Raw genomic sequence first — 17,812 nt, 5'->3', positions numbered from 1 at the left:
CCCGCCGAGCAGGTGGGCCAGCCGACCCCGGCAGCCTTGGCGCGTTTAGCCATTCTCTCCGCGCTCGTCTCCGTCACCCAAGCGCCACCCCACTCCTCCTCTGTGAGATTTTACTGCTCCCCTCTCCCGCCCCACCGCGCGGGCCCCGATGCGTCCAACCACACCCATGGCCGAACCTCCCTCACCAGGGTGCTCCTGCAGCCGCTGCGGCTGGGCTCCTCCACGACTCCCAAGGTCCCCGCCGGACCGCACCGACTGGCAGGGGGGCGCTAGGACGACCAGCCGGCGCTGCGCAGCCGCGCCCCTTCACGCAGGGGCGGGGCGGGGCCCGGGCCCAGCCCCCACCGCTTGACGTCGTGCGTGTGTCACCCACCTAGGCCGGCGCGCAGCTTTCCGTGCCGAGGGGTCCTGCAGGCAAGCCCCTGGTCCCGGCTTCCGCGCGGCCACCCCCAACCCCGCCCGCGGCGGGCGGCGCTAGCACAAGCAGGCACAGACCGAAAAGCTTCGACAATTTATTGAAAGTTGCGAGCCCGCCCCTCCCGCCCGCGCAGTCTCTAGGTCACTTTTTCCTCTTGTAGATCTTGTGCGCCAGCCCCAGGAAGATGGCCGGGGGCAGGGGCGACGCGTACTGCTCGATGAGGCCCATAAGGTGGCCGTAGCTGTCCTCCTCATACTGCGTGAACACAGCGGGCAGGTTGAGCTCCTCGTACAGCGCCTTCACCCGGGCCACGTTCTCCGCCTCCTTCTGCCCATAATTCTCCTGGAGGGGGTGGGAGGCAGGGAAATGGGCTCAGCCCTCCCCAGCACGCCCCTCGTCCACCCCTTCCAGCCTCCAATGTCAAGGGTCCTGGAGCGCCTACGGTCCTGAACTTCCCTCTCCCTGCCATTCTGCTCGCATGCCGGCTCAGGCCTCAGTTTCCTCTACCTGGGCACTACTGACTCCCGGAGCTGGCTAACTCGGGGAAGCTGTTGCTGGCATCGGAGGGTGTCTGGCGGCCTTCCTGGCCTCTACCCACTAGAGAAGCCTGTAGCACGGGACAGAAAATGTCTGCTGATGTTGTCGCCAAACGTCCCCTGGGGTGCACGGTCGCCCCCCCCTTAATCCTTGCTCTGTCCCCTTTCCTGGGAGCTCGGGGATCCGTGGGCTCCCAAGCACCTGAAGGAGCTGGCGCTGCTCTGGGGACGCCCGCTGCAGACACTGCACCACCAACCAGCTGCATTTGTTGTCCTGGATGTCTGTGCCGATCTTGCCCGTCACGCTGGGGTCCCCAAAGAGATCAAGGTAATCATCCTGGGCAGGGGGCAGAGAAGGACAAATGAAGAGGCCCCACGACGGGGCCCTAGACCAGGTGTGGCCTGCTCCCTGCCCGGGCCTTCCTACCTGAATCTGAAAGAACTCCCCCATCTCCAGCAGGATCTTCTTGGCATTGGCATGCTCTTTCTCCCCGTCAATGCCCGCCTACAGGGAAAAGGGCATCAATAAGCCAAACACCACGGGTGCCTTCACTTTCCTTGCTGCATCTCCCAGGGCGCCCCGACGCAGCGCCCAAATCCTCTCCCCTCTCAGTTCAGACATCCCTGGCTTCCAGGCTCCAGGACGTCTCGGTGGTCCGACCTGTAGCCCACCTCTTTCAGCGAGGCCCTCGGTGCATGCCAGCAGGGACGGGTCAGCTCTGGAGGCCAGCACGTGACCAGCCCCTGACTCACTCTTCCCAGTCCTTCTGCTCCTCAGCTTCTTCCCAGATGAAAGGGCAACTTGAAGAAGCGAGGTCAGAGCGGGCAGGGAATCCCACCTCCTGCCTTTGGACCTGGTCTTCCTCCTCGCACTGTGAACCCCCCCCCCCATACAGACCCGGAGGGAGGGCGTAGTACTCCCGCGAGATGGGCCAGCCACTTGCGTACCCCTTGCCTCCGTTCATCTTCACAGAAATCCTGGGGAGGGGACTTCATCGTACAGCTAAGAAGACACCCTCAGACCACTTAAGTAACTTGCCCAGGGTCACAGGCCACTCAGTGGGGACACCGGATTGTCCAAAGTTGTCCGCTTTGTGCCCTCTGTCCAACAGCCCCATCAGTGGGCAGCAAGGGGCGGGAGGCTCACTCACCATATACATGGCAGCAGCCACAGGAAGATAGAACGAGTAGAAAGCTGTCTTGTACTTGACAATAGATTTGTACCTGAGTAGGGGGAGAAGGTAAAGTCCTCAGAAGGGCAGTGCCCAGCAGAGCCTTCCCTCACTGTCCAGATGGCTCCCCCTGTCCCTCACCTCTTTTCAGTGAATCTGTCGAGATCCACACCGCCCTGGGGGCCTGTGATGAGGTCCAGGGTCTGTCCGATCTCAGTCTGGTACGAACTCTAAGGAGGAGGAAGATGGCCCATCAGCTGGGCTTTCTCTGGGGCTAGGAAACCCTGAAATCCAGGGCCCCACATCCCACACCATGGGCGGTGAGAAAGGCAGCCAGACGCGGAGGGCCCCAAATCCCAAGGCCCACACGCACACAGACACAGTGCTCTCTCACCCCTGCTTCCATCTCAAAGAGGCGGAGAAGCCCTTTCTGCCACCACCTTCCCTCACTTCATTCCCTTCCAGGCAAACCCAGCTATCTCCCGGGCCCTGACCACAGAGGCCGCACCGACCGCAGACGGACTCTGGCGCCGAGCCCCGGCCTGCAGCGCACCTGCAGGAAAAGCTCGATCAGGTTCAGGTAATAGGGCTGCTCCCGGCAGTACAGCTTCAGCAGGCGGTAGATACAGGCTTCCAGAAGCAGGGCATCATTGATGGCGTCCAAACCGATACCTGGCTGGCAGGAACAGAGAAGAACAGTCAGTCTCCGGCCATCCCGCACAGCTCCGTACGCTCTGTGTCACCACCTCCCCGAGGCCTGTCCCATGCCCACCGCTACCTGCTCTCCACTATACCTTCTGGTACCAGCAGAGCTGCCCGCGTCGGGTGAGGGACGAATCCATGATGTCATCGGACACCAGGAGGAAAGCCTGGAGCTGGGAGGAGAAGGCAGAGTGGAATCAGACCCCCGGGACTCCTCACTGGCGCTCCTTCAGCCAGAAACAGAGCTGCCACCGTTGCGAAACCACTGAGCTAGGACGGAAGGTCAGGCCGGGGAGACCGAGGACTTCCATTCTGTGCTGTGGGACTTGGGGAAGTTGTATGACCTCGCTGGTTCAGGCTTCCCACCGATAACACGAGACACCCCGGCAGATCTCGGACATCTCCTGACAAGCAGGCCTAGACAATCCTGGTATCAGGGAGGCGATAAAGCATCACATCCTCTTCTTTTGCCCAGAACTCGAGTGAAAGCTTTAGACGTCTGCCTGCAGTGTGACTTTACGAGACTCTGCAGTGAAAGGAGGCTGTTCTGTGTCGCCCCAGGTACTCCGCTTACACACGCCAGTACCAGGACAAAGCCTCACCTCAGGGAGCTCATTTAGGGGGACAGAAGTGCAGTCTGACTCGGGGACTTCCACCCACGGGTGTTACACGTGTAACCACGCCAGTGTCAGCCGAGGGCCTCTCTTCCAGGTGCTAACCTACCTCGGGGTCCCAGAATGTGCTGGTCTTCCCGGCAGGCTGTCCAGTCCTGGCATTCCCAGCGCTCGCCCCAGAGCAGGCGCGTCCTGAACGCCCGTCTAATGAATATCAGACGCCGTCACGCCCCCCCCCCATGAGACTTCCTGTACTCAGGCTACACCTTCTGAGCCCTTAAAGACAGCTTTTCGGGGCGCGGTTCTAGACCCTCACTCCGCCCTGGCCTGTGCGTGTGGGCTCGTGGGTCTGCCTCGCTTGCGGCACCCGGCACCACCCGCCCCGGCTCTGGCGAGCGCAGCGCAGAAAGGACTGCGGCAGTCGCTGCTTTTGTCCCGAGTGAACCCTTGGGGACGGAGGCGCCCATCTGCACCTGTACCTCGGACCACACGCTGGGGCAGGGTCTGGCCGTTCCACACGGGAGCCATGTTTTATTTACAGAGTGCTGGCTTAAAGCCAGTGCCTCTCCCACCCACTTTGGACCAACATCACCCAACCAAGAAGGTCCCCAAAGGGCATCATTTCACGGCGCCCCCTCCCCCCTGCTCTACCCCACGGCAGGGATTCCTAACCCCATGCACTGTCTGTTTCTCAGGGGAACTCACCAGTGCGAGAGTCCCACCCAGCTCACCTACATGAGAAATGTGTCCACAGTATTGGTCACCTGTGGTGCAGGGACTATTCTAAAGATTAAAGACTGAAGAAGAACCACCAAACACATTACTCGGTTGGATCCGAGATGTTTCAAAACAAAACGAAACAGAACCAACTTTGAACGGACATTTTGGGGAGAATTAGGAATATTTAAATATGGAATATACATTAGATAATATTACTGTTGCTATGGTCAGAATGTGTCCCCCCAAATGCATATGTTGAATTCCTAACCATCAAAGCTGATGGTATCAGGCGGTGGGGCCTCTGGGAACCCGGCCCCCTTCCACCACAAGGGGCCGTGGCGGGAAGGCGCTGCTGACCCAGAAGAGGCCCCCGTTTGTGCTGGGGCCTCCATCTTCAACCTCCAGCTTCCAGAAATCTGAAATACATGTCTGTGCTTTGTAAGCTACCCGGTGTGCTGCTGGTTGTAGCAGCCCAAATGACTAAGACAGATGTGACAATGGCACTGTGGTTATGCAGGGAAATGTCCTTGTTCTTAGGAGGTAAATGCTGAAATAGACAATAAGACGAAGGACACGAGGCAGGAGGAGAAAGATAAAAGCGGAAATTGTAACAAAAGTCACCCAAGTAAAAACAATGGTGGACAGCTCAAAAGGCATCTCGGGGAAGTGCCAGCATTGCAGCCGGGTTTAAAAAAAAACCCAACACTCCCCAGTGAACCCACGGGGCAGCAGTAACTCAGGACGCTTCGTTCTACTACGTGACCCACCCTGGCCCCATAGCTCCGCTCCTCTGCTCTGCCCGGATCCTCCCGGCCTCCCGGCCTCCCTGCCTCCCGGCCTTGCCTGGCATCTGTGTGGATAGGCCCCCCGGCCCCCCAGGGCCTGCCCCTCAGTGATGCCACTGTCCCTTTACCTCCTTGGAGGCAATTTCCAATACCCCCAGGCCAGAGAGTTCTACCAGGCACCTCACACCCTCCCCTGAGGCAGCTCCTCCTTTCACAGGCCAGGTCCCAAGCGTCTTCCCTTCTGAGCTCACTGCCACCCTCCTCGGGGCCTGGCTCCCCTCCTGGAATCCAGTCTCCTTGTCACTAGAGAAGCCTTTAGGCTAGGCCAGGAAACCATACCCCTTTAAAAGGGGCAACTGAGCTGGGTACAGAGACAAGGACACATGGGGACTGGAGCAAAGCACAGAGAGACAGAGCCACACAGGAGCACCCCCCCTCCCCCCGGCCTTGGGTTTGTAGCTATGATTCAACATCAGCCAGTTGATGCTGCGTGGGACCCTGGGCGCAGATCTAGCAATTTTCCAAGTGATGCTAGAAATCTGGGTTTTTATGTGACATCTCTTCTTTCTTAAGTTTAGGGTGGGCTACAAGTTTTCAATCTCTGCTTTAGAATAATCCTCTGGAAGAACTATGCCCTTTGATGGGTACCCTCTGCGCAGAGGAAAGAGCTGGCCCAGCCCCAAGGCCGGGCTCCCAGCTTAGTCTGTAGATTAAAGACACACCTGGGGGCAAGGAAGTCCCCACGTTTGTTAACCCTCAGCGGAAATCGCTGTCCCAGTCACTGCTAATGCACAGAAACACACGGAGAAATTCATTTCAAGCTCATCCCTCCCCCCCTCAGAACACCCCCACCCTGTAAAACCTCTGCTTCTCCTGCCTTTCCCCCCTCTTACCAGCTCCACACACCAGCCCACAGTCAGGGCCCGCCGCACACTATCAGCATCCTGCTTCCTTGGCTCCACCAGCTCCTGAAATGCTATCAGCACCGTCAAACCCCGCTGGTACTTGCCCCCAACAGCATTGTACTCCAAGACCTGGGGGCAAGGAAAGAGGGACAGGGCACCAGGTTCCGCAGAGTGCCTACTCTAAGGTTTCGCCCTGCCCTCTCCCGCTTCCAACCCGGACTGGACTTTAACCCCTCAGGCCCCACTCCTCCTCCCAGAGCCTCTGGAATTGCGACCCTTGGCTTCTTCCCCCAAATCCTGGAGCACCGCTGGAAGAGTCCCCCATCCCCAGGCTCTCTCTGCATGGTTTTCCTCAGTACCTTTTTTTTTTTTTCTTTTAAGTAGGCTCCATGCCCAACACTGGGCTTGAACTCATGACCCTGAGATCAAGAGTCACACGCTCTACTGACTGAGCCAGGAGGCGTCCCATTCCTCAGAAAATTTAAAGGCTCCACACTGCACATTAAGATCTGCTCCCAAGCCCACAACGGGGCTTGAACCCAGGGAAAACTCTGTACGTGCCATGGGAATGGCTGGCTCCTTCCCAGGTTCCAGCCCCAACGCCACCTCTCCTAGACTTCCCAGCCACCTCCTCCCACCCACGGTTCAAACCGCCTGCAAAGGAAAAGCCTCTCTCACTGTATGAAAGATGAGGCCCCCAAAGTTGGCCATAAGAGAGCTCAGGAGGGGACCCGGTGGTATCCCCTCCTACTGGGAGCTCTCCTTTTGCCTTCTGCTGCCCGGCCATCCACCAGCTCTAATGCACTGGGAAAACCTCCCTTTTAATCTCCATCCCAGTGTAGGCAAACCTTTTCCTTGGCTCTCCTCAGAAAAACGAGACAGCATTTGTAAAAAGAATTACTAGTTACCCCAAAAGAATTTAAAAAATTAGGCAACTCAAATATCCCAGCCACATTTCCTGCCCTGGAGCAGAGGTTTCTTTTCTTCTCTTTTTGAATTATTTATTATTTTAGCAGGGAAGGGCAGAGGGAGAGGGAGACAAAGTCTTAAGCAGACTCCACACTGAGTGCAGAGCCCGTCATGGGACTTGATCTCATGACCCATGAAATCACAACCTGAGCCGAAACCAAGAGCCAGAAGCTTAACCAAACGGAGCCACCCAGGTGCCCCTGGAGGAGAGTTTCTGATGATGCCGTCCTCCCAGGTCCCTGACAAAGTAGCACCTTAGGACTTCTGGACACCTAATTCCCTTTCTCAACAAAATCAAAGACTTAGCAGGTTTTAGGCCTTCACCGCCAGGGGCCACCACCCCATATACGAAGCAGGATTGATGGGCTGAGTTAAGTATCCCTGCCCCCTCCAGAGAGTTAAGTATCCCTGCCCCCTCCAGAGAAGACCAGAGTCACTCAGGTAAAAGCCTGCCCCTCCTCCCACCCCGGTGTCACAGGTCACCCAAAAGCCACAGCTGGATCCCACACATATATAGAATGGACCTAAGAGTCAGTCTCTGAAGTCAGCAATCCTTCACCTCCTTGAGCCGGGCAATGGCATCTCCCGTCTCCGGGTGACCCACACCATCCTCGGTCAGCACCTTGACAATCTGGGAGAAGTGCTGAATGAAATCCTGCTTTGCTTGGTCATAAGGGTCCAATTTCTGGTCTCCATTCATTCTGAGGGAGGAGTAAAGTGCTCTGAGGAAAGGAAGGCCAAGTCAGAAACCTGAGCAGCTGCTCCCCTCCCCAAGGCCCCTCACCCCCACCACACTCACCGAGGCTCCTCTGTCCACGCTTGGCACCAGCAGCGGGTACTGTGCCAGGCCCCCAGGACTGGGCACCCGTGCACCAGGGAGGGCCGCCGTAGGGGACCCAGCCACCTCTCCTGGGGCGCCCAGCAGGGGGCTGGCAGCAAGAAGACCCCCACAGATCTCAGCCAGCGGGACAGGGGCATCATGGGGGTGGCATAGGGAGGGGGCACCGAGCACTCCCTGCAGGGGCAAGCACCAAAGGCAGATGCACGGTGGCGGCTCCCCAGGTCACCCCCACCACCCTTTTACTTCTGGGCCCAGAATGCCCTCTCTTCAGAGCTGAGCCTGAGGGCATTTCCACAAAGAAGGAAATGCAAGGAACAAAAAGTATGGCTGGCTGACCGAAAGTCAACGGGTTGCACTTAACACAAGTGCGCACTTAAAATAACTAACTCAATGCCACCCAACTTTATCCCCCCCACCGTCAACTCCTGCAGGGAGCCTCTGGAATCGCTACTCTCTTGGCTTCTCCCCCCAAGTCCCGGAGCGCAGCTGGAAGAGTCCAAACTAAAGTACCTGAGGACTAGGGCCTGGGAGGACCCTCAAAGCGCCCTATTTTGTGGAGGGCCAACTGTGACTCTAGGAGGCAGGAAGATACGTGGTCAGTGGCAGCGCCAAATCTAGAACCCAGGTCTCCCCTGATAGGCGGGGAAAGGGCTGTGCAGGCTCGGGGATACCCCAAGAGGAGAACTGCGCCAGAACCCGGGGGACCACAGACACGAGGTCCCGGGCTCTGGGACTGGGCGTCCCGAGCCTCACAGGCAGCGCTGGGACCGCACGGCCAGCCTCGGAGCAACACGGGGTGGCCAGAGAAGCTGTGGGCGCACACAGCCAGAAGACCAGCCGGTCGGGCCCACCGGCCCCCAACACGGGGGGCCTCCTGTGCGCCCGCACCACTACCACGGGAGTGAGGCTGAGCCTCGCACTGCGGCCCCAGTCCCAGCCGGAGACCTCTCTCACCTGCTCCTGGATGCCGGCTCTTAGGCCAGTCTTAGCGCGGAACTCCAGATAGCCGCTCCGCTCGGCGCACGGCCCTCTGGGTCTGGTAGTTCCCGAGCTCCCGTCCCTCCAGGCAGAAAGGCCTCATCAGACTACAATTCCCGGCATGCCGCGGGAGGGACAGGACGACGCCATCTAGCGCGGGCAGGCTGGGCGGAGACGAGCCGCGCTGATTGGCTGCCTCCCCTCGTGTGAGCATGGGGCCCTGTGTCGAGCAACCAATGGAAGGGCTGCTCCCAAGGCCGGAGGAGCGAGTCTGGGCTGATGCTGGAGGTGGGAGGAAGAAGCCTGCTCTGGCTCCCAGCTGCCCCCTGTACTACACTCGGTAGTTATCTGTATGTCGGTGGGGAGCTGGGTGGAGTATAAAATTCCCCAGGACCGGCTTTGCCACTTATGGGTTCTCCAATTCCCCGAGCCTCCGTTCACTGTCTCCTCATCTGTTCAACGAGGATAACGCCGTGAGACAACGTACACAAAGTGCTGCAAGGGCTCAAGAAACAAGACAGAGAGCAGAAACCAGAAGCCTCACCCCTGCGCACGGCGTACCAGGGCGCCATGGCTTTACCTTGTTGGCTCTCTCTCCACCAACCCTCGCAAATCCCGGTTACTCCACCCACTTAAAAGCAGCCCGAAATTCCAAACCACCTAGGTTACAGATAGGTTTTGTCATTAAGGAACAGAAACCGCTGCGCAAGGATATCCACTTTCACCACTGCTATTCAGCGTCGTACTGAAGTACTAGAGCTGTTAGACAAGAAAAAGAAATTTAAAAAACAGCCAAGTTGAAAAAGTAGTAAAAATACATTTCCGAGGTGATATGATCCTAAATACGAAACATCCACAAGAAAGCTACCGGAACTAATAAACTCAGCAAAGTTGCAGGGTACGAAAACAATATGCAAAAATCAGTCGAGCTTCTGCACACCTGCAATGAACAGTCTCAAAAAGGAAATGAAGAAACCAATTCAATTTACAATAGCATCAAAATAATGAAATACTTAAAAATAAAATTTAACCAACTTGTACATTGAAAACGATAAAACATTGCTGAAAAAAAATTAAAGGAGACCTAAATAAATGAAAAATACCCGTATTACTGGATAGAAAGACTTAATATTGTTAAGATGTCCCAAAGCAACCTACAGATTCAACACAATCCCTATCAAAATTCCAACAAAATTTTTTTTTTTTTTTGGCAGCTATGGCAAAGCCAATCTGCAAATGCATATGGAATTACAAGGGACCCTGGATGGCTAAAATAATCTTGATAAAGAACAACGTTGAGGGGTGCCTGGGTGGCTCAGTCCTTAAGCGTCTGCCTTCGGCTCAGGGTGTGATCCCAGCGTTCCGGGATCCAGCCCCACATCAGTCTCCTCCACTGGGAGCGTGCTTCTTCCTCTCCCACTCCCCCTGCTTGTGTTCCCTCTCGCTGGCTGTGTCTCTCTCTCTCTGTCAAATAAATAAATAAAATCTTAAAAAAAAAAAAAACCAACATTAAAAGACTCACACTTCCCAATTTCAAAATTTACTACATGGCTCTGATAATCAAAATGATGTGGTCCTGGCTAAGCACAGACATATTGACCAACGAAACAGAATTCAGAGTCCATAAATAAACTCATACATCTGCGACCAATAGGCTTTTTACAAAGGTACCAAGTCCACTAAATGAGGAAAGGACAGTCTCTTCAGCAAATCACACTAGGTAAACACAATTATCTTTCCTCGTGCAAAAGAATGAAGTCGGACCCCTACCTCACACCATACTCAAAAATTAACTCAAAATGGATTAAAACCCAAATATAAAAGCTAAAACCATAAAAAAAAATCTTAGAAGAAAACATAGGGATAAGCCTTCATACCTTGTATTTAATGGTAGATTCTTTTTTAAGATTTTTTATTTTTAGGGGCTCCTGGGTGGCTCAGTCCATTAAGCATCTGGCTTCATCTCCAGTCATGATCCCAGGGTCCTGGGTTTGAGCTTCTCCTTCTCCCTCTGCCTCTCCCCCTGCTCATGTTTGCTCTCTCTGTGTCTCTCTGTCAAATAAGTAAATAAAATCTTTAAAAAAAAAAAAGTATACAGAATGAAAGAAAATATTCCCAAACCATACATCTGATAAAGGTTTGATATCCAGAACTCCTATAATAACAACAAAAATACAAACAACCTAATTAGAAAATGGGCAAAGGACTTGAGTAAACATTTCTCCAAAGAAAATATACGAATGGCCAATAAGCACAAGAAAAGATGCCCATTATCATCAGTCATTAGGGAAACGCGAGTCAGAACCACCAGGAGATACCACTTTACACTTCTTCAAATGGTTACAGTAAAAACAAACAGATTTTTAAAAACTGAAAATAATAAATGTTGGTGAGTATATGGAGAAACTGGAACCCCCTGGCATTGCTGCTGGGAATGTAAAATGGTACGCCTGCTGTGGACAACAACTGGGCTGTTCCTCCAAATATAAAATGTAGAATTGCCATATGACCTAGCAACCCTGCTCCTAGGTATAGACCCCAAAGCACTGAAATCAGACACCCACACAAAATACTTGTAGCTAAGGTTCATTGTAGCGTTATTCACAACAGCCAAAAGGTGGAAACAACCCAAGCGTCCATCCACCAATGAATGGATAAACAAAATACGGTATAAACGTAAAATGGGGTATTTTTCAGCCCTAAAATTAAGGAAGGAAATTCTGACACACCCTACCACATGGATGAAACTTGAAGCATGATGCTACGTGAATTTGGGCAGACACAAAAGAACAAATACCGTGCAATGCCACTGACGTGAGGTCCCTACAGGAGTCGAATTCATAGAGGCCAAAGTTGAATGGTGGGTGCCAGGGGCTGGGGGAGGAAGGAATGGGGAGTTAGTATTTAATGGGTATAGAGTTTCCATTTGAGAAGATTTTAGAAGTTCTAGAAATCGATGGTGGTGACGGTTGCACGATGATGTGAACCACTCAGAGTGGTTAGAAGTACATGTAAAAGCGGCTAAAATGGTCAATTTAATGTTACACATGTTTTACCACAATTAAAAAGACAAAACAAAACCCCAAAAATCAGGTGCTTCCCTGGAGAACTAGAGGCAGGTCCAGGAAAATGTCATTACACACAGTAAATTGCAACCCGGGTCACACCCAGCCACACCCCGAATCTAGTTCTTCAGCTGGTAAGCCTGCACATCTACCCTCCCAGGAGCCTGTGGATTCCTCCCCCAGGCCCACGGCCTCCTTCTCTGGCTGCCTCTCCACCCAGGCCGCCCTGGGTCCCGGCACCAGGTGACTGGGCTGGGAGTGAGGCAAGGGTGGGGGAGGAATGAACAAAGGCCGTGGATACGGATGAGAGACAGGCAAAGGAGTGGCAGGAAGCCCAAAGCAGTCCTGAGAGAAGTGATGTTTTCAGGAAGGAGGAGGATGCTGCCTTGGCCTGTGAAGGCTGGGGGAAGGTGCTTCTGGAAGGAGCACGGCTTACTGGGGAATGGGTCTAAGGCGGAGTGAGAACTCTAGGAGGAGAGCTTCTAGCAGATCTAATAGCCATTGGCTTATCCTGTGTGGCCCGATGGGAGGCAAGTACAGCTAGCTCACCCTCAGGGGGAAGAGCGATTAAAACCGGCTGGGAAGGGAGGCTGCTTCCAGGCCGGTCCTGCCGAAGTGGAACTCCCTGCCCTAAGTGCAGCCTGGGTTCCAGCCTTGGCTGCACCCTGACCAGCTGGGTGAAAACGTCGCGAGCAGCGTGGCCTCTCTGAGCGGGCTCTGAAGCTGAAAACTGAGGACACCACCGCATTTTAGGGGACCTAGGTGTACTTTGAATGAATCAAAGAATAAATGTGCACCCTGTCTAATTTACAGAGCTGAGTCAAGGGTCAAAAGCGGCAAAGTGGGGGGAAAGTCTTCATAAATATTGAAGTCCGCTTAAATCCAAGGAATTACTGGGGCGCCTGGGTGGCGCAGTCGTTAAGCGTCTGCCTTCAGCTCAGGGCGTGATTCCAAGGTTCTGGGATCGAGCCCCACATCAGGCTCCTCCGCTGGGAGCCTGCTTCTTCCTCTCCCACTCCCCCTGCTTGTGTTCCCTCTCTCGCTGGCTGTCTCTATCTCTGTCGAATAAATAAATAAAATCTTAAAAAAAAAAAATCCAAGGAATTATTAATCCACTCCCTTTGCAAACTCCAAGTTAAGGAAATGGGGAGATGAGGGGTCAAAGGAGAGAGGATTGATATGGGGGAGGCAGTGTCCCCGAAAACTAAAGTACTCTTACTTTCTCATTCCCAGCCTGGGACCTCCTAGAAGTGACCTTTGTTACAGGACTGTGTGGACCCAGCCTGGCTACGCAGGATGAGAGCCTCTGGGCTCCCCAACGCCCAACCTGATCTTCATTGGGAAACACCAGGCAGCAGAGTAGGTCAAGGCCTCCTACACACCCGGGTCCGTGGGAGGAAAGTGCTCAGAGCCATCCCCTCCCCCAGTCACAAGAAGCCTCCAGTACTCAGGGGAGGAACACACTTCTGCAGGCAATCAGTCCCGGGTTCAAAGTCTGATTTAAATCCTTATTAGTGGGGCGCCTGGGTAGCACAGCGGTTGGGCGTCTGCCTTCGGCTCAGGGCGTGATCCCTGCGTTGCGGGATCGAGCCCCACATCAGGCTCCTCCGCTGGGAGCCTGCTTCTTCCTCTCCCACTCCCCCTGCTTGTGTTCCCTCTCTCGCTGGCTGTCTCTATCTCTGTCAAATAAATAAATAAAATCTTTAAAAAAAAATAAATTCTTATCTTATTAGTTGTGTGACTTGGGGTTCATTACCTAACCTCTCTGAACAACATTTTTCTCCTCCTAGAACGGAGATGATACGCATCTCACAGGCTGATGCTGACTGTGCTTCCTCACGTGGCTGAGAACAAGGCTCCAGCGAGCACACACCAGGCCCGCTCCCAGCCGTGTCCCCAGACCATTAGGCCAATGTCTGCTTGTGTTTTGTGGTCTCTTGTTACAGAGGCTAGTCCTCTAGGAGGGCTCCCCTCATCCGGTCAGGTGTCCCTTTCCGTCCCCCTGTGGCTCCTGAGCTCGCCCCGGTCACACCCTGCAAGGTCACACCAGCAAGGTCTGAATCCTCACCTGTCTTCTCCATCACCTGCAACTTCTTCAGGACAGGAACATATCTTTGTCTCCCAGAGGAGAGCACAGGGTCTGCCCCAAGAAGAAACCTAGATGGGATTTATCTTCATAAGTAGAGAAATATTCCTTTTTTAAAAAAAGGTTTATTTATTTATTCTAGAGAGAGGGAGAGAGAGCATGGGGGGGAGGGGCAGAGGGAGGAGAGAATCCCAAGCAGGCTGTCCGCTGAGTGCAGAGCCCGACTCGGGGCTCCATCGCGTGACACCGAGATCGTGACCTGAGCCACTCAGGTGCCCCAAGGAGAGAAATATTCTAATGAACACTCCTGGAATTGTCACCCAGCTTGGTGGCCCTGGGCCCGTCTGATTCTGTCGAGTGACCCTGCTTTCCCCCACAGCAGCCACACTGCTCCTGGCAGGAAGAGTTTAAATCAAGCCTCCGCCCGCAGTATCGTTACACCAAGAAACACTTGAGGTTACACACATCTCTAGCCGTCGAGGAATTCTTTTTAACACAGTGCACAAAATTCCTTAATAGCATCTAATATCCGGCCCATGTTCAAATTCCCTGGATTGCGTCAAAAATGTATTTTGCCATTGGCTTGTTCAAATCAGAATCCAGTTCGGGTCCACACACTGCATTTGGTTGGTCTGTGTCTTAAATCATTTTTAAACAAACAGTTCCTCCTTCCCCCCTTTTTTCACGCTATTTAATTGTTGATGAAACTGGGTCTTTTGCTGCTAGACCTGCCCGTGTTCTTGGTCTGGCTGATGGCATCCACGCGTGACGCACCGCCCCCCCCCCATTCCCTGTACGTCCTGGGAACCAGCAGTTGGGTTGGAGGCGCCAAGAGAATCAGAATTCTTCCAAGACATGCACTTCCTGTTGCATCGTGTCAGGAGGCACTGAGGCCTGGTTGCCCCACCTTTAGCGGGGCCAAACTTAATGGTTTTAATGGCTGTTGATGAGTATTTTGTTTTATTTTATATATTTTTTAAGTAAGCTCTATACCCAACGTGGGGCTTGAACTCACCACCCCGAGATCAAAAGTCACTTGTTCTACTGACAGAGCCAGCCAGGAGCCCCTACTGCTGAGTATCTTACATTTGACTGGACTGAAGGAGACGAGAAGCCCACCCAATGATGCCAGAGACCAGGTGAAACCTAAGCAATTGAACAGGAATGTTGCTGAACCGCGAAGACGAAGAAGGGCACCCAGGTATAGGGAACAGCATCTGCAAAGGTGCGGCTACAACGACGGAGAGGGCGTGGGTCTGGAAAACGTTGGGATCTACAGGTTCGGTTGACTGGCGTGAGCTGTGGGCAGCCAGAGGCTCCCAGTGTCACTGAGGTGCAGAAACAGTTGGGGGGGCAGGTCGGGGGGCCGGTAAGGAAGGGAGAAGAGCTCGGCGCTGCCGCAGTACAAGGTGCAGGAGAGAGGGGCTGAATGGTGAGAGGCGGCCGCCGGATCTGAGGGTCTGCAGCTCCGGAAAGAGGCCAGAGCCGGCTAGGCCGCCGCAAGAGCTGGGCCCCTCACCAGTCAGTCACTCACTGACCCCACCAGGCATCAGGAACGTACCAGTGGGCAACAGAGACAAAATGCCTGTTCTCCCGGAACTGACTTTCTAGGTGGGCCAGGAACACAGGGAACAAGTCCCGTGTAGAAAAGCTGAGCGGGAAGGACAGCAAAGCACGGGGAAGCCTGCTGTGGTCCGTGGGTGGTCCCAGAAGGCCTCATCTTGGCACTGGAAAGAAGTGAGCAGGAAGTAGGGAGAGAGCCATGTGGCCATCAGGGGCCTGGACTGAACGTTCAAGCAGCTCCCTCTCAGGCAGAGGCTTATCTCCCTTGTTTGAGAAACATGGGTGATGTAGGAAAGACATGAGGGTTCGAAGTCCACAGCCAAGAAAGAATTCTTGAGACGTCTTTGGTGCAAAAAGGTGGTTTTATTAAAGCATGGGGACGGGACTGTTGGGCAGAAAGAGCTGCACCAGGGTCACGAGGAGTGCCCCATTATAGACTTTCAAGTCGGGAGGGGGTCAGGGAGAGCACAAGCCTCCCAGGTATTTCAGAAACAAGGTTTCCAGGCCCCCGAGGGGGCGAGCTATTGTTAGGAAAGGTCCTTTATGGCTGTTTAGTAAAAACTCAGTGTGAGACCCTTCAGGTGAATATCAGTGGGTCATAGCTTGGGGGTGATTGCCAACAGGTATCTTGGGGGGTAGGGATAGAGGAAGGTTCCAAAGGAAGCTCTATTATGTTAAAGTAGCCTCATAGGGTCCTGGGGGTTGGGCTAAGGTTGCCTTTTGCCCTTAGCAAAGTTCAACTTGAGGCCGCTGGGTCCCTAGAGGAAGGTCCCTCTGCCTGTTCCAAGGACTTGTCGATGGGCTGTGGGCAGTGAGGACAGTTAATAATTTTTCTTTTGCCTCTGTTTTCCACATCATGGGAGCCAGTGTGACGGGATTAATGCGGGGCAGGGGGCACTGGGAAGAAAAGCAGGGCCTCGTAAGGCCTGTAGCCTGCGCTCTGCGTGAGGTGAGACCATTGGGGGATGTGGAGCCGCGTGCTGGGTTTGCACCCTCTACCCCCCTCTCCAGACCCCTGTTCCCTTGTGAAGCTCTCCCACCGCCCCTCTTCTCACTAGGGTGGAGCCGCCTGCCCTCACAGGCGACCCAGAGCTTTGCGGAGTGCGGCAGGCCTTCACGGAAGGCTCCCCGGGTCCACACAGCTGTCCACAGCAGCACCGTTCACCACAGCCGAAAGGGGGCGACACCAGGTGTCCGTTCCCAGACAGAGGGATAATCAGGGTGTGGCCTGGATACAATGGAGCATTATTCAGCCTCAAAAAGGAAGGACGTTTGGAGACAGGCTACAGTATGGATGAGACTTGGAAACATGGTGAGTGAAATAAGCCAGTCACAAAAGGACAGTGAGTAATTGCACTTCTAGGAGGTCCCTAGAGTCAGCAAATCCATAGACACAGAAAGTAGAATGGAAGTCACGAGGGACTGGGCGAGATGGGAACCGGGAGTTAGTGTTTAATGGGGACAGAATTTCTGTTTGAGTTGGTGAGAACAATTTTGGAAATAGTATTGCTGGTCGCCCAACACTGTGAAGGTACTCGATGCCACTGAATTGTGCGCCTAAGAATGGTTCAATGGTCAGTTTTTAATATATATATAATATATATATTAAGATTTTATTTATTTATTTGACAGAGACAGAGAGAGAGCACAAGCAGGGAGAGCTGCAGAGGGAGAAGGGGAAGCAGGCTCCCCGCTCAGTGGGGCTGGACCCCAGGACCCTGGGATCACGACCTGAGCCCAAGGCAGACGCCCCACCAACTGAGTCGCCCAGGTGCTCCATCTTATGTATATTTTACCACAATTTTCAAAAAAAACAAAAGAGACTTGGGCCCCGACTCTGGGCAGTTTCCTCCCCTGCAAGTGAGAGGTCCCACAGTGCATTTCAGGCAGTCTATTACAATCCGTGCACAAAAGCAAGGCCTCCCTTCTGATGCAAGGAGCCCGAGCTGTAGAATCTGCGAGGGGGGGCACAGAATGCCCTGCTCAGTACCCTGCTACCACCTGCATAACAAGGGGAGCCTCCGGGGCGCCTGCGGCCTCGTTCAGTGCAGCATGTGCCCCTTGGTCTTTGGGTTGTGAGTTTGAGCCCCACATTGGACACACAGATTACTAAAAAAATAATAATGAATTGGGGCGCCTGGGTGGCTCAGTCCTTTAAGCGTCTCACTTCTGCTCAGGTCATGATCTCCGGGTCCTCGGATGGAGCCCCAGGTCAGGCTCTCCCCGAAACAGGGAGTCTGCTTGTCCTTCTCCCTCTGCCCCTCCCCCTGCTCGGCTCTCTCTCTCTCAAATAAACAAACAAACAAACAAACAAATAAGTAAAATCTTTTAAAATAATAAAAATAAAAATAAAATGTTCCCGTATTTCAAGAAAAGGGGGATATATATTGTTTGTAACTTCATGGTCTATTTCTGAGAGAAGACGCAGAAACTTCTGGTAGAATCGGGGCGGGGGGGG

General features: G+C 53.9%; 1 protein-coding gene across 3 annotated transcripts; it reads right to left on the bottom strand.

Annotated features, from left to right (window-relative positions):
- Positions 1–499: 499 nt before the first annotated feature.
- On the bottom strand, positions 500–8,744 carry FDPS (farnesyl diphosphate synthase). 3 transcript variants are annotated; one of them, XM_040635767.1, is made up of 11 exons: positions 8,617–8,719; positions 7,621–7,836; positions 7,381–7,543; positions 5,841–5,981; positions 2,921–3,001; positions 2,680–2,802; positions 2,268–2,356; positions 2,106–2,178; positions 1,382–1,459; positions 1,157–1,291; positions 500–760 (listed from the first exon to the last, which is right to left on the bottom strand). In XM_040635767.1, the coding sequence occupies exons 2-11, from the start codon at positions 7,800–7,802 to the stop codon at positions 560–562; spliced, it is 1,266 nt and encodes a 421-aa protein (XP_040491701.1). In that variant the 5' UTR covers positions 7,803–7,836; positions 8,617–8,719; the 3' UTR covers positions 500–559. The 3 variants fall into 3 exon arrangements, with proteins under 3 accessions (XP_040491701.1, XP_008694794.1, XP_008694795.1); XM_008696572.2 differs by lacking the exon at positions 7,621–7,836 and having other exon boundaries at positions 8,617–8,744; XM_008696573.2 differs by lacking the exon at positions 7,621–7,836 and having other exon boundaries at positions 7,381–7,522; positions 8,617–8,730.
- Between the last annotated feature and the right edge of the window lie 9,068 nt (positions 8,745–17,812).

This window comes from Ursus maritimus, unplaced genomic scaffold (assembly GCF_017311325.1).
Source record: "Ursus maritimus isolate PB19 unplaced genomic scaffold, ASM1731132v1 scaffold_2, whole genome shotgun sequence".
In the NCBI taxonomy this organism is placed as follows: domain Eukaryota; kingdom Metazoa; phylum Chordata; class Mammalia; order Carnivora; family Ursidae; genus Ursus; species Ursus maritimus.
This window is presented reverse-complemented; position numbering and strand designations above follow the sequence as displayed.

Bases quoted from the DNA above. Each gene is read 5' to 3' on its own strand.
- FDPS (XM_040635767.1), bottom strand. From the start codon at position 7,802: ATGATGCCCCTGTCCCGCTGGCTGAGATCTGTGGGGGTCTTCTTGCTG. The intron at 7,544-7,620 runs GTGAGTGTGGTG...TCCTTTCCTCAG, and splicing joins GCGTGGACAGAGGAGCCTCG to AGCACTTTACTCCTCCCTCA. The intron at 5,982-7,380 runs GTGAAGGATTGC...CCTTGCCCCCAG, and splicing joins CCATTGCCCGGCTCAAGGAG to GTCTTGGAGTACAATGCTGT.